This window comes from Ranitomeya imitator, chromosome 5 (genome assembly GCF_032444005.1).
Source record: "Ranitomeya imitator isolate aRanImi1 chromosome 5, aRanImi1.pri, whole genome shotgun sequence".
Taxonomy (NCBI): Eukaryota; Metazoa; Chordata; class Amphibia; order Anura; family Dendrobatidae; genus Ranitomeya; species Ranitomeya imitator.
Genome location: NC_091286.1, coordinates 350132997 through 350149313, shown reverse-complemented (window position 1 = coordinate 350149313; position 16317 = coordinate 350132997). Strand labels below are relative to the sequence as shown.

The window sequence follows — 16317 nt, the reverse complement described above, 5'->3', positions numbered from 1 at the left end:
AGCACTAAGAACTTACCATGTCAGTATTTACTTATATTTGTTGTGCTCAACTTGCCTGATCTCATTGCAGAGCCATTACAAACTGAGCCCAATGGACATTAGTGTGATTACTAACACCCTTTTGAGTTCTAAGCTCTGGCCAGGCAATGTAGAGAGGAGCTATAGTGCAGCAGAGGTGACAGTGATATGACAGGATGAGCTGACTGGAGGAATTGTAATGTGACACAGCTAAACTCATGTGTGCTGCCCCATCCTTAACTCTGCCAGGAGATAAAAGCTCAAAGTTGTCAGTAATCAGACTTATGTCTGTTGTGCTCATAACTCTGCAGAACTAATTTTCTGAAACAGTGAAGGTGGCTTGTTTGACATCACAACCTCAAGTGAGACCTGGGAACGAGAGTGCCGCCACCACTCGAACAGCGCCGGCACTGGAGGGGAGTTTTAAGTGTTTTTATTTTAACGGGGTCCAGACATGAGGAATGAGAAGGGGTTGTCTTAGTAATGGACAATCCCTTTAACCTCTTTCCGACATCGGGAGTAATAGTACGCGGATTTCGGAGTCCCTCCCTTTGATGTAGGCGCTTGGATTTTTCAGGGCTCTTATCTGGACTTCTTTAGATTCAGTAGCCAGCCTATGCCCTTTAGGGTAGTCATCACCTCCTCCAGTCGACCCGTACAATGGTAGACTGACTTGCCTACTACCAGGAAATCATCTAGATACGGGATTATCAACACATCCTTTTCCTGGAGATGAGCCATCACCTTTGAGAAGACACGAGCAACTATGGCTAGCCCAAATTGGAGGACCTTGAAATGAAAGTGCCTAACTACTCCCTAAATCGCTATTGCTTCCCTAAGGTATTTCTGACATGCCATGTGCATGGGAACATGAGAAGAAGCATCTTTAAAACCCAGGACTGCCCTGAAACAATCGGAAAAGGGCATCTTTATTGCCGACTTAATAGATTCCATGTTAAAAGAATGAACACTCAAATTTGATCAGGGTCTTCAGATTTATTATAGTCTTAAAGGAACCATACGGCTTATATATTAGAAAGCCAGGGGAGTAGAACCCCTCCCCCTTTTCAGACCCTGGGACTTCCAGGAGGACAGCTTTCCCAACAAGGTCCAAGACCTCTGCCTCTAGGGCCAACTTCTCTCTTGGTTATTAAAAAAAAAAAAAAAAAAAAAAAAAGTATGAACCGAGATATAAACTGGTGTGCATGCAACGTGTAAGTGCATGTTCACATTGGCCACTAGACAGAAAAAAAAAAACAAACAAAGACAAATTAAACACCCTGCAGTAAACAGCATAGTGATAGTGTATGAAAATAATATACGGTACTTAGTTAACATGGTTTTTTTAATAAAAAAATGTGAAAGCCATCCCACCACTCTACGGTGACCATAATTGGGACAGTTCTAACTCTAATATTGAAAACCTTTGCGTTTGTCAAGTGACATGCATGCGGATAAGAGCTGAGACGGACTGGGCCCAACTAGTGGACACACAGCCATATAATGCCCAGCTCAAAGGAAAGGCAGGCCACATCTTTATATGTACAAGATGCAACAAGACAGAAAAAACCCAAAGGTATGAACTGGGATATAAACTGGTGTGCATGTATGCGCATGTTCACATTGGCCACTGAACAGAAAAAAAAACAGACAAATACAATGATTAAATTCCCTACAGTAAATTAACAGCATGGTGCATGAGAATAATATACAGTACTAAGGCCATGTTTCCACGGTCAGTAAGGCTACGTTCACATTTGCGTTGTGCGCCGCTGCGTCGGCAACGCAACGCACAACGCAAATAAAAACGCACGCAAAAACGCTGCGTTTTGCGACGCATGCGACCTTTTTTGCCGAAATTTGGACGCAAGAAAAATGCAACTTGTTGCGTTTTCTGCGCCCGACGCTTGCGGCAAAAAAAACGCATGCGTCGCACAACGCAGCACAACGCATGTCCATGCATCCCCCATGTTAAATATAGTGGCGCATGACGCATGCGTCGCCGCTGCGTCGCCCGACGCAAACACGCAAAACGCTAAGGTGAACGTAGCTTAAACGCTGCGGATTGGATGCTATGTACATCCGCTGTGGCCAGATGTTACAGCATAGTGGATGGGATTTTATGAAATCCCATCTCAACTATGCGTGCAGGGATGCAGGTGGCAAACCTGCGTATACGCACATGCAGCACGTCTTTCCAGACAGCAGCATGTCTATTTATCTTGCAGAGACGCTCAGTCTCCACAAGATAAAAATCACAGTCCAAAGTATAGGATGCGGTGATTCTGCACGGTTCAATGAACACATGCAGAATCACCGCACGTACAAGAGCCGGCAGCGCTTTGGACAGAGCGGACATGTGCTGCGTTCAAAGCGCTGTCTGTTTGTGCCCGTGGAAACATACCCTTAGATGACATATTTTTGGACTATTTACTGTTGATGCATCAGATGCAAATCAGATTACAAAAATATTTAAACACGGGTGATAATGTAACAAAACAGGTAAAAAGGGGGTGAATACTTTTGCAAGCCACTGTATACAAGGATGAGCCACATATATACCAGGAAGTGGCCCAGGATGCGGCACATTAATACAGATTTGGGGGCACATTACCCCCCTAGCAGTGTCAGCAGTAGATCCCCCCCCCCCCCCCCAGTGCGTCATGACCACATATTTTGCTTCAAATTATTTTTTCCTCCTCTAAAACCTAGGTGCGCCTTAGGGTATGTGTCCACTTTCAGGATGGCCGGCGGTATCGCCGGAGCGGCTTAGCCGCTCTGCGGTAAGCCCCGCCCCCTTTCTGGGACGCGATGATGCCGGATGTGTTCACAGCACACATCCGGCATAATCGCTCCCCACCATAGGGCCCTGTGCTATATCTTGCGGCGACGCAGCGTCGCCGCAAGATATACGGACATGCTGCGATCTGAAAAGACGCGCAGCATGTCCGGAGTCGCAGGGCCGCCGCGTGCGTGTTACCACGCATAGTGGAGACGGGATTTCATTAAATCCCCTCCACTATGCTGTAACATCTGGACGCTGCGTGTCTGACGCTGCGTCCCTATGCAGCGTCAAACACGCAGCGTTTACTGCACGTGGACACATACCCTTATGGCTCCGTGCGTCGTAACCCATTAGTGACTGGGCCAAAGTTTTCCAATCTGACCAGTGTCACTTTATGTGGTAAAACAATCGGAACACTTCAACAGATCCCAGTGATTTTGAGATTGTTTTTCCATGGCCCATTATAATTTATGATAACGGTAAATTGAGGTCGATGTTTTGTGTTTTTCAAACGCTGAATGATTTTCCCTTTAATTCAGATAGTCATAACACAGAAAAACATTAATATAACATTTCCCTCACGCCTGCTTTACATCAGCACCATTTGTAAAATTTATCTTATTGTGTTAGCAGCGATTTTTCATTTTTTTCAAGGAAATTTACAAAATGTATTTTTATGGGGACCTATCCAGGTTTGAAGTGACTTTGGGGGTCCTATATATCGGAAACCCCCCAAAAGTGATACTAGTTTAAAAACAGCACCCCCTGACGTATAGAAAACTGCTGTAGTTTATTAACCCTTCAGGTGATTTTCAGGAATTAATGCAAAGTGGCATGACAAATGAAAAAGGTCATTGTTACCACCTAACTGTTGCTAACGACTAAACAGGTTACAACAGCCGGCAGACCTTAAGGCGGCTATTTGGCTGTGAATTGCCACAGCAAACATCAGGACCACACGATCAAGATCTCGGGGTGCAGCTGGGGATAAATAGGGAGCCCCCACACTGTTAATCATTTGTATGACATAGTCACTATTGACAGCAGCATCTAAAGAGGTTAAACAGACTGTGCCAATACTGATCGTGGCTGATGCAGCAAGTTATCAGCAATAGTGTACAGCCGACAGCTGAGGGATTGTTACCCGTACGGTGATGCTAGTCTTCTATCTCAGGTCACTAAAAAGATGTATTGGTAGTCATTAAGGAGTTAATAGTCCAAAAAATATGGTGTATATGATAAATAAAAGCTATGTTTAATCATATACCTAGTCCCATTTTCCTACAATATATAGGCATATAGACATCGTGCAATTCATGACCGGGACCTGAACAGAGGCTGCATGAGCGGAAGGACCTTCCTCACAACTCAAAAACCTTTCGGGTCAAGTGATCAGTCACATGACCTGAAAGGTCCTTGAATTACTTGTGCACAAGGTCCTGCAGATGCTCAGCCCGCGCAGTCTCCATTCATTCCCGATAGCTTCCTCTCCTGCTCTGCACAGATGACAAAGATCAGTATCAGATAGGAGGAAAGAGGGAACTGCCCCTGATCAGGATGAGTGTCAGCATTCCCCTCCATCACAGTTAGCTGCCTCTGGACTATAAGACGAGCACACTTTTTAACAAGAGTTTTCTTTGTTAACAATTGCATCTTATAGTCTGAAAAATATGGTATCACTTAGTACATTTGCACAGGGATCAAATACTTACTCTGACTTCATTAACATCATCTGAATAATCTACAGTCTGACAAATGTAACTGTATCCTGCTGCTTTCGCTCCTTGGAATAGCTGAAAAGGAAACAAGAAAAAGAAGTAATGTGGAACTACACACCATTCTACTGGAGAGAGTGCAAAGAAGAGAGTGTGAAAAAGAAAGTACAAGAGAGCGTGAAAGAAGCAAAGAAAGATCTACGTCTGCAATTAGGACCCAAGCAGTACAAGATGGCACATGTATGACAACAATAAATACCAACCTCCTTAAATATAAAAAAGTTTAAGATAACCATGCCAAAATTGTAGCCAATCAGCGGATATCGCAACTGGAAAGGTTCTCGATTCTTCATGAACTTGGGACCCAGCCACACAATAAGTAGGTAAAGTGTGCTGATGGCCAAGGTGGGTAGCGGAGACTGCATCAGAGTCCATTTTTCAACCCTTTTGTCTGGGGAGAAAGAAAAAACAAAACATTGTGATACAGTCAATTCAATTTGGAACAAAATACATCCTTATATATGTAGTATTTGCAGCTTTGTCCCCTGCAAATGAATGTAACATATCTTTAATACCAAGCACAACTGATAAAGTGAATCCGTCAGCAGGTTTTGCTCTGTAATATGAGAGCAGCATGAAGTAAGGGAAGAGACCTCGATTACAGCGATGCGTCACTTACTGGGCTGTGTTTTGCCGTTTCAGTGTTTTATCCACAGATTATCACTACAGGACAAGTGGCCTAGTGCCTCCTAGTCCCACCACACCCCCTGCACTGATGAGCAGCTTTGTCAATATACGGTGTACACAGAAAGCTGCCAATCAGTGGGCATAGTTATACATAGCTCAGCATTCTGAGCACTGATGAAGCCAGCAAACTAAGTGATACATTGTTGGAATCAGGAGCTCTTTTCCTACATTATGCTGCTCTCAGATGAGGTAGCAAAAACCCAGTGACAGATTCCCTTTAAAGGGGTTGTCAGTCTTAATTTATAAGTCTCTGTGACTGCAGATTTATAAATCCCCCCAGAGCACGCTACATGGATTTGACCTGAGGGCGTGTATGAGTTATACATACTCCTGGCCAGAGTCCGTCTTGTGGGCATGGTCTCACTCCATACAAGTGTATGGAGAGTCAAGCCGCGCTCACTGGCCGGGAGTATGTACAACTCATGCATGCCCTGAGGGGGATTAATAAGTCTGCCGTCCCACAGAGTGATTGCAAACTTATCAATTTGGATCAGACAACCCCTTTAAGCATCAGAGGCACCCAGGATGCCTGGAAGAGCCCTAGTCCAGATGCTAATTTAGAAAAAAAAAAAACACAACACCACTACCGAGCTGTAGACCAGTGGTTAAGGCAGTGCCCGGTGGCTTCTCCCAGCTTGCTGCCCTGGACTAACATGTCTCTATTCACACACACATATATGCGCCCAGTGAGTGGTCCTACTCTGTGACTGACAGCTTTCCCTGAAAGGCCTCTTTCACACTTCCGTCCTTCAGATCCCACCACAATCCATCAATTTTTGAGAAAGCAGGATCCTGCATTTTCTCATAGATTTGTATTAGCGACTGATGGCCATCCGTTTCATCCGTCGTGCACTGGAACCTGCCCAAAAAAACGGTCCATAGGGCAAAGAAAACGTTCAGAGGAACATTTTTTCTGCATGTCGGAAAATCGCTCAGCGACGCATCCTGCACTGCCCGTCACTGGCTACAATGGAAGCCTATGGGTGCAGGATGAGTCGCTGCCTGTGAAAAGCAGGACTCCAGCGACGGGTCCCGTCTTTTCAAACTGAGCATGTGTGGAAGAATTTCCCATTAGGAAAATTCTCTCTCGCTCTCTTTTTTTTTTTACTATTGATGCTGCCTATGCAGCATCAATAGTAACAAGATATAATGTTAAAAATAATAATAAAAAATAAAAAAAAAAATAATCGCAGTATTCTCACCTACTGGAGTCCCGAACCGCGTCACCGATGCTCCCGGCAGCTAGCGTTCCTAGTAATACATTGGGAAATCTCGCGAGAAGTCGCAATGTATTACTAGGAATGCTAGCTGTCGGGAGCATCGCTGCGCAGGAGGCCAGTAGGTAAGAATACTGCAATTTTTTTTTTTTTTTAAACCTGGTTTGTGTTGTGCATGTGCATACAGAACAGGTGCACATAGCCTCGACAGGTCCGTCAGAAAGACAGGCCCAGTGCACCCGTTTTTTACAATCTGCACATGACCTGTCTTTTCAACATTTTGACGGATCCTGTGCAGATTATAAAAACGGAAATGTGACAGAAGCGTCAGTCAAGTAGTATGCCCGCTACTAGACTCCTACACAAACACCAAAGATTTCAAGAAATAAAATATGAGTTAAAGGGAATCTGTCACTCCCGGGAAATATAGGATTTGATATTATGGGCATACAGGTAATAGAAATTTTACACTAGACCTACCTGTATGCCTCATATTAACGGTCTTGTTGCTGAGAAATGTTATTGTCTTTCCTTATGCTAATGATTTCTTCCAGGCTCCGGGGCGTGCGGTGCTTAGAAGAAATCCATGCCTGCCTCTTCTCTTTATACAATACTACCCTCCTCCCATACACGTCAGTTATGGCCCCGGAATCCCGCGCCTGCGCCCTGCACTTCCCTCACAATACATACCTCTTCATCCCTGGGCTGTGCCCAGTCTAGTGGGCGCGGTCATCTATTGGGCACGTCCTTGCTCCATACACTTATATTAAGTGAGGCAGCCCCCACTAGACGATTTCTGCCTGCGTATCGCTTACTTGACCACCATTTCTGGGTCAGACACCCTGGCGAATCCCTGCAGTGCACAGTATGGAAGCTGGGAAGATTCATAAGTCTGGAGTCCCACAGGGTGACTGCTAACTTTTCATTTTAGATCCTTTTATGCAGTGCGATATGACAAGATTATCACATGATCTCATTTAGTTGGATATAAACCTTTGCCTTAGATTTCACAAGTTTTGTAAAATCTAAGTAGTAAGGCTTAGAACTGTCACATGGGCAGAAACTATTTCTAAGGCTACTTTCACACTAGCGTCGGGGTCGGCCCGTCGCAGTGTAGGCCGAGGTTACCGACGCTAGCGTTGTTTGCGCCGCACAACGGGTGCAGCATCCGCTGCCCCATTGTGAGGTGCGGGGAGGTGGGGGAGGAGTTCCAGCCACACATGCGCGGTTGGAAAAAGCAGTCCGTCGGCAGCAAAAAAACGTTACATGTAGCGTTTTTTGCTCCCGGCGGTCCGCCACAACACGGCGCAACCGTGGCACGACGGTTGCAACGTGTGGCAATGCGTCGCTAATGTTAATCTATGGGGCAAAAACGCATCTTGCAAACAACTTTGCAGGATGCGTTTTTTGCCATAAACGACGCATTGCGACGTATTGCAAAAAACGCTAGTGTGAAAGTAGCCTAAGTAAGTAATTTTCTTCTTTATTATGTCACCTTTTCTTTTGATAGCGATGTCATACTTCCACTTTTATCTAATAGAAGCCTCTGTCAGCAAGGTGGACAAGCCTTGTATACCAACTGATAATGTGGTGTATGTACTTATCACCAATCGACTGATGCCCCGAGTTGGTCAACACTGGCAAACACAGAAAACCCCCTTGCATCTGCCCTAAAGCTCTATCTAAAGGGGGTTTCCACTAAATAATAAACCAGCAAATGACAAGAGAAGAGGAACCCACACGTATCAACACTGAATGCTAGTTACAGGAGCTGGTCATTTGCCACCAGAACGTCAACCTTCCACAGGTTTCATTACAAAGTGATTGTATCAGGGTACTTCATCCATACATAACACATGTACCAAGAAGATCACATATTCCGCCATCTTCGGTGCAGCATAGAAACCTAAGCACAAGGAAATCAATACGCATTTCTTACTATGGCTCATGGTACAAAGCCAGAACTGATTTCCCCCAGGAAATCTATACAATGGCATTATGAACAGCCTAAAGGAAATTCGTAAGATGCTAACACACTGATCTAAAGCATCTTCAGCGGTTCTTCGTTATTACAAGGCCGTGAAAAGAGAATGTAAGGGTATGTTCACACATTGCGTTTTGCAGCAAATTTTTTTTGTGCAACAAAAATTAGAGTGGTGGCAAGAAAAATGCAGTGTACAATACGCAGATTTTTGTCCAAATTTCTACACGCGCTTATCACCCATTCATTTTAATGGCTGAAAATAGCTGTAAAAACGCTGAAAGAATTGACATACCGTATCTTGGCAAACACACAGAAGGGCTCAAAATACAAGCAGAAAAAAACTGCAGCGTGTGCAGGAAATTTCAGAAATCTCATTGGATATGCTGCATAAAATATACAGTAAAAACCGTCTCCTATAATCAGAGCAAAAGGCAAAATAAATGGTATCATAGTTACATGCACAAGAATATCAAAATGATGTAAATATTAAAAGGGGTTGTCCAGGTTTTCCACACATTCGCTTGTAGTGAGCAAGGCCACGCTTGTCTAGCCGCAGGCACCCAAGGACACTCACAGCGCAGACTGAGGATCCACAAGTCTGCAGTCATATAGCAGACCGCAGACTTTTGTGAACAAGCCCTTTAAAGTTCCCGTGAAGAGTATTTGGTGAGGTTTTGATGTTGCAGATTTTCTGCACCTACTAGCTAAATTGGGTTACTTTTGTTTTTTTCATTGCACTTTTTTTTTTTACTTTGATCTTCTGGGAAATACCATTTTAAAATGTATGGAATGGGAAGTGCGGGTGCCGGGAGATGTATGCCCGACAGATGTATGCTTCCAGTCATTGGGATGGCACCAGAGCAATGAATAGTCAGCGCTGTAATCACGCCCCCCACTAATTGATTGACAGCCGGTTCTGCGTACACATGCTCCAGAGCTGGTAATCAGTCGAGGGATGGCGGCATAATTACAGTGCGCTCTCTGTGTAGCGGCTGTAGGGAGAACATAAAGCAGAGACTGTAGGATCCCGATCAGGTACAGTGAGTTGCTAAAGTATGCTCTCCCTTTGCTTTTTACCTGTTTTGTTCCATTACAACCTGGGTTCAGTATTTTTTGTAATCTGATTTGTGTGTGATGCATCAGCACTAAATAGTCTAAGATGGTGAAGAGGGAAAAATACAGGCATAAATAAAATTTATGGGATCAAATAACTAAAAATTGGCATGTGCATATGTATTCACCCCTTTTGCTATGAAGCCCCTAAAAATTTCTGGTGAAAGCAAATACATTCACAAGTCACATGCATAGTGAAAGGAAGTCCACCTGTGTGCAGTAAAGTGTCACATGCTCTGTCAGTGTCCAAACACCTTTTCTGAAAGGCCACAAAGGCTGCAAAACCAATAAGGCACCACTGACCAAACGACACCATGAAGACCAAGGAGACCTCCAAACAAGTCAGGGACAAAGATGAGAAGTACAAGTCAGTGTTGGGTTCTAAAAAAAAATATCCCAATCTCTAATGACCCCCAGAGCACCATCAAATCCATCATCATCAAATGGAAGAACATTGTACCACAACAAACCTGCCAAGAAAAGGCCGCCCACCAAAACTCTAAGCTTGGGCATTGCTCAGAAAGGCAGCACAAAGACCAAAGGTAACCCTGGAGGAGCTGCAGAGTTCCCATGCAGAGACTGGGCGTATCTGTACACACGACTACAATAAGCCATATGCTCAATAGAGGTGGCTTTTATGGAAAAGTTGGTAGAAAAAAGCATTCACTTATAATTTGTGTGTGTAAGGCTCGTTCTGAGTTTGCCAAAACACATGTGGGAGACTCCTCAAATGTACGGAGAGAGATGCTGTGGTCAGATCAGACCAAAGTTGAACTTTTTGGCCACCAAGGTAAAAAATTATGTTTGGCGCCAATCCAACACATTTCATCACCCTAAGAACACCATCCCCACAGTGAAACATGGGGGTGCCAGTATCATGCTGTGGGGATGTTTGTACCAGCAGTGACAGGGAAAAAGGTCCAAGTCAAGGGGAAGATGGATGGTACGAAATAAAGGTATATTCTTTACCAAAACCTGTTTCATTCTGTCAGTGATTTGAGACTGGGACAAAGGTTCACCTCCCAACAAGATAATGACCCAAAGCATACTACTAAAGAAACACTCGAGTGGTTTAAGGGGACAAAGTGTAAAGGTATTGGAGTGGACGAGTCAAAGCCCAGACCTTAGTCTAATTGAGAATCTGTGGTCAGACTTGAAGATTGCTGTTCACCAGAGGAAACCATCTAACTTGAAGGAGCTGGAACAGATTTGCCTTGAGGAATGGGCAAAAATCCCAGTGGCAAGATGTGTAAAACTAGTGTCATCAAAAGCCAACTGCAGCAGTAACTACCGCAAAAGCAACTGTATGTTTGTCTCAAATGCTGTGGAGGTTCAGAAAAAAAAAATACTTTAAAGGGAACCTGTCACCCCGTTTTTTCAGTAGGAGATAAAAATACCGTTAAATAGGGCCTGAGCTGTGCTTTACAATAGGGTATTTTTTGTCCCCTCATTCCCTACCTATGCTGCCGAAATACCTTACAAAAGTGGCCTTTTTCGCCTGTCAATCAGGCTGGTCAGGTCAGATGGGCGTGGTCATAGCGCTGTTTCTCCCCCACATCTTGCTTATGTTCCCGTTGGTGGCGTAGTGCTTCTCGCATGCGCAAGTGCCGAATGCACTGCGCAGCTGTAGAAAAAGAGCGCATAGGTAGGGAATCAGGGGACAAAAAATACCCTATTGTAAATCACAGCTCAGGCCCTATTTAACGGTATTTTTATCTCCTACTGAAAAAACAGGGTGACAGGTTCCCTTTAATAGCCATCGGTGCCCAAGCTGCCCTGGAGTCGCAGGTTTCTCCCTATGAGCAAAAAAGCAGGGAGAGAAGTGTCACCCAATGGGCGTGAACAGAGAGAAGCCACCTAGTTTCCAGTGCGGTTTGGTCCCCAGCAACTTCTCCCGACCCGCTGCCCTGGATTGACAGATTGGGCAGAAACTTGTCTATAGAGGACAGCGGAAGGGGAGAATCCTCCAGAGACCATCCCCCCTCCCCCCCGTCTTACTAGGCTCCAGTGCAGCTCGGACTGCGGCAGCCTTTTTAAGTATATTTTACTTTGAAACTGCGCAGCGTATCAGAGTGAAGCATAGCTGGCTGAGATCGTACAGCTAGTGCCCGGTACAAGATGCCCATGGATAGGGCATCATGGATACGATCTCAGGTTCATTTTACCGGGACATTCTCACCATATTGAATTGGCATACTGAGAGAGCATGGAAATAAGCAAGTTTGCAAATGGCTTGCTTTTTCTATCTGCTGTCATTCTCTTCCAATGAGAGCTTTTATCTTTCATAGTGAGTAGCTCATTTCCAAGGATTCCAACCCCCACAACCTGGCAGAAAATGCCGTAGTTACATTCCACGAGAGAAATTAAAGGTGTGATCCAGCAACTAAAATGTATTTTCTAAATATCTATCCTTACACCATAACCACTTTTGTAATTTATTTTATTATACAATGCCCTACACTTTTCCCTATCAAGCTAATCCCTAAATGTGGGTTTTTTATTGTTTTTTTTTTTAACTGTACTTGCGGCATTTCGTTTGAGAAGAGTCTCAAAAGTGACATCACAGGAGGCTGGGACTGCACTCACTCCCCGTAGTATTGATCACCCCTCCCCCCATACCCCTCTAAGGTTAATCAACCTGAGATTATAGGTCTCCAGTAGAAGCAGCCCGGAATTATTTCTAGGATTGCACACAAAGTAGAGATGTGATAATGTAACACACACTCCGCCATGCCGTTCCAGTGCCTGTGCTCTGGTGGTCGTTAGGCTACATTCACACTGCGTTTAGCAATGCTTGTATTCAGGTTTTCATCTAAACTGGAGAAATATGGGGTGTGCATTATACTCTATGGGGAGCGCACTATACTGAATGGAGGGCCGTGGGGAGCGCACTATACTGAATGGAGGGCGCACTATACTCAATGGAGGGCCGTGGGGGGCGCACTATACTCAATGGAGGGCCGTGGGGGGCGCACTATACTCAATGGAGGGCCGTGGGGGGCGCACTATACTCAATGGAGGGCCGTGGGGGGCGCACTATACTCAACGGAGGGCCGAGGGGAGCGCACTATACTCAATGGAGGGCCGTGGGGGGCGCACTATACTCAACGGAGGGCCGAGGGGAGCGCACTATACTCAATGGAGGACTATGAGGAGTGCAATATAATATATGGAGGACTAATGTTTCTGTGCGATCATTATATGTTAGCAGTTTGGGCCCCACTTTGTCTAAAAGTGTGTGTGTACCTGTCACTCCAGGGTAGCGGGCGGGGAGCAGCCATTGGGGACCTGCCTATCTGACTAGTACCCCGTGACTCGGTCCCGTGCAGCTTATAAAGTATATTTTTCTCTGAAATGCCACAGCTGAGCCCATATGGCCAGTATCTACTTCTTGCTGCCTATAGATCAGCTGTCAAATCCTTTTAAAGGGAACCTTCCTGTTCCAAAAACAAACAAAAAAAAACATCAGCCAGTTGAAAACGCTTTTTAAGAATAAAAATAACAATAATCTTTACTCATCCTCCCTGGGTCCAAAGATGAGTCTCCATCACTCCTTCTGGTGTCGGTTATTATCTGGAGCTCTTGAGAGCGCTGCAGCCAATCAGTGAGCTCAAGCTGAACAAATGGCATGCGCTACTGAGCGCACTGATTGGCTGCAGCGCTGCGGATAACTGACACCTGGAGACTCAGTGCCGGACCTGGGGACATGATGAAATAAGAGCTGCTCAGGTCTGATCCCTCGCTGGCCTCAGCTTACACCCTGAATGAAGGCGGTAATGGAGCCATCATCCTCTCAGGCCCGGTGCACACGGGGTCTCGCGTCTTACCAAGTGGGGGCCAAGAGTCAGCAGTCTCCATGGGGGAGGGGAGACCAAGGCTGAGTGTGCACTAACCCCGCTGTGGGGGGTCCGCCATGCCAGTGCCCTCTGTAGGACATGGGCTTATGTGGGAGACACACACTCTGCATTGGATGGAGAAGCCGGACGGCTGCTGATAGTGTGAACAAGCCCGTAGAGAGGGCCCGCACCGGGTGAGGGACGGCGTCCCCCCGGCCCCTTCCTCAGCCTCCGTCCTACCTGCGATGCTCAGGCTCCAGCTGTACAGCCGCAGCGTGTCATTGAGGAGCTCGGACACCGCCGTCAGCGCCATGCTGCCTCCTCCTCAGCCGGGGGAATCCTGCAGACGGTCAGTGAGAGGCGGCTGCGCGGGGCATGGCGTGTGCGGGCTGCCGGGCAATGATGGCGGCGGCCGAGAACAACTGCGCCACCTCTACACACGTGACGCGGTTACCCTGGTTACAGCCGCATCCCAGGTACTGGCCGCCAGTCACCACAGGGACCACTGATGGTGGTGGGGCGTGGCTTCTATGCTAATGAGCTGGGAGGCTTTGGCGCAGTGCTGCTTGTACACAATAGCGGCGGGATGTCCGGGGAAGGACCGCAGCTCAGAATGCGGTCTGCTGGGACTAAACGACGTCATGTCGTGACTAGCAATAGCGCTACGATAGTGTGCGGTGATGTAATAACGGAGGCCGGCTATTAGAGGGTCCCACGTGATCTCCCCGGGGTGCAGAAAGACTGACTGAGACTGACACCTCACGGACGCTGTGCAGCTGCGCACTGAGTGCAACGTTAACCCCTTCAGGACCAGGGAGTTTTCCGTTTTTGCGCTTTCGGTTTTTCCATAGACGCAGAAGTGCCACCAGACCAGGCTGCTAGGAGAGATAGTGAGTTCTCCTTCAATGGAAGTCTTCAAACAGAGGCTGGGGAGGCGCCTTTCTGAGGTGGTTTAGTGAATCCTGCATTGAACGGGGGTTGTACACGATGATCCTGGAGGTTCCTTCCAAATCCCCAACATTCTATGATCATAGCAGCTTCTGTCTCTTGAATCTACAGACTCTATGTCTGTTCCCCTCAATAGATATCGTGTCTCAATTCTCTGGGCAGGTGAGCCTGATGTGGTCAGTTCGGCTACAGGTATAGCACCGCAGGAAGTCTGATGGAGGCAGGGTGCTGGAGGATCCGGTGAGACCCCTTGAGGATCGGCTAGCACGGGCTTTGGGTGTCATCTTGCCCCCTTTCCAGCTAGTGGTAGCTGACTTCCGTAACTGAGGTGTATGGTTGGCCTCATGAGTATCGTCAATCTGTGCGGTCTTGGCGTCCTCCTTTGGCTCCTGGTACAACACAAAATGCCGCACCTCCACAGGAGAAAGATGAATGAATTGTTCCTTTACCATCAGGTCCTTCAATTTCTCGAAGTTGGTAACCGATAGTCTCTGGACCCACTGTTTGAAGTTCTAAGATAATCCACCACATCACCATAGCTGTCGTGAGGTCCACGTTGGAGGGTCCAGAACTTTTTCAGTACATTTCAGGAGGCCGCGGATATTTCCTTATGAGGGCCTTTTTGATGGCCTCAAAGTCTTCATCTTGTTCTCGAGAGAGAGTGGCAAATACCTCCATAGTTTTGCTTTCTAGCCCTGGTGTTAAAGATCGAGCCCACCAGGTCATCAGGCAACTGCTTCTATCTGCAGGCCTTTTCAAACCCTTTAAAAAAATGTGTCCAGATCTGCATCCTTGTCCATGATAGGAAAATGCACAGGAGAGGTTTGAAAAGTGTTCACATTAGAGGACTCTCTGTTCAGTGGGGTAGAGTGGAGTCACGGTAATTCCAGGTGGTGCGCTCTCAACTTGTCGATATCTTGCTTGGCTTGTCACTCTGCAAACTCATACTTGCAGCACAAGCTGCATCCGCATTTGAGAGTCACATCCTCCCATTTGCTAACGAATGAGTGGAAAGCAAGACTCTTCTACTCCAGGAACTGTGGTTGCTGTTGGCCCCTTTTGAGTCAGGCAGGCCTGGAACCAGATACACAACTGGGCATCCTGGTGCTCCACTGGTCCCAGGCTCTGGTGCCACATCATGTCGGTGTCTGGCATCATCCTCCACCAAGGCACAGATCATCATCTCTTTGGTCTTGTCTGACCGATCAAGGCCTACAAAATACAATACAAATACAAAGTAGAATAGAAAAATGAGAGGGGGAAGGGTATAACTGCAGAACATACAGTATTGTCCCGGGTATAAATAAACACTGACTCTGAGGCCGGCGTCACACTAGCGAGTTATACGGACGTATGAGAGGCGCAGAAAATACGGATTGCATACGGTACAATGATTCTCTATGGCCCAGTTCCTATCTGCCGTATTTTACTGATCCGTATTATACGGTCTTCTACGGCCGTAGACAATCGCAGCATGCTGCGTTTGTCACTGTATTGCGCAAAAAATACGCCAATTAAAGTCTATGGGGGGCAGAAAATTACGGATTACACACGGACCAACAGTGTGACAGTGTGACACAGCGGTGTTCTATAGAAAAGCCGGCAATTCAGTGCGGTGTACAGTAAAAACACACTGACAGGTTAGAATAGAATAGCTAAGATAAATACACATAGTATAGGGGTATATATACCCCTATACTATGTGTAGACATTTATCTTAGCTATTCTCTCAGGGAGACACCTATATATATATATATATATATATTAATATTTCATACAGCACTAGATAGCTTAAAAGCCGGTAATTCAATTGCCGGCATTTGCTAAGTAAATAAGGCAGCACACTGTAGCGCTAAAACATGCAAACATGAAACACGAAAATTGAACCGCATTACTGCACTAGAAATATGAAAAATGAGAGCGTTTAGCGCATAAAAATGGCCAATTTTATGTG

The 16317-nt window shown here is 46.1% G+C and overlaps 1 protein-coding gene across 1 annotated transcript in view; it reads right to left on the bottom strand.

The window, feature by feature from the left end:
- Nucleotides 1-14067, bottom strand: part of ELOVL4 (ELOVL fatty acid elongase 4) — a 33194-nt gene extending 19127 nt beyond the window's left edge. The window contains exons 1-3 of the mRNA XM_069726455.1: nucleotides 13656-14067; nucleotides 4782-4969; nucleotides 4516-4596 (exon numbers count right to left, since the gene is read on the bottom strand). Coding sequence (XP_069582556.1) covers nucleotides 4516-4596; nucleotides 4782-4969; nucleotides 13656-13728 — 342 coding nt within the window. The 5' untranslated portion in view covers nucleotides 13729-14067. The remainder of the gene's footprint in view (nucleotides 1-4515; nucleotides 4597-4781; nucleotides 4970-13655) is intronic.
- Between the last annotated feature and the right edge of the window lie 2250 nt (nucleotides 14068-16317).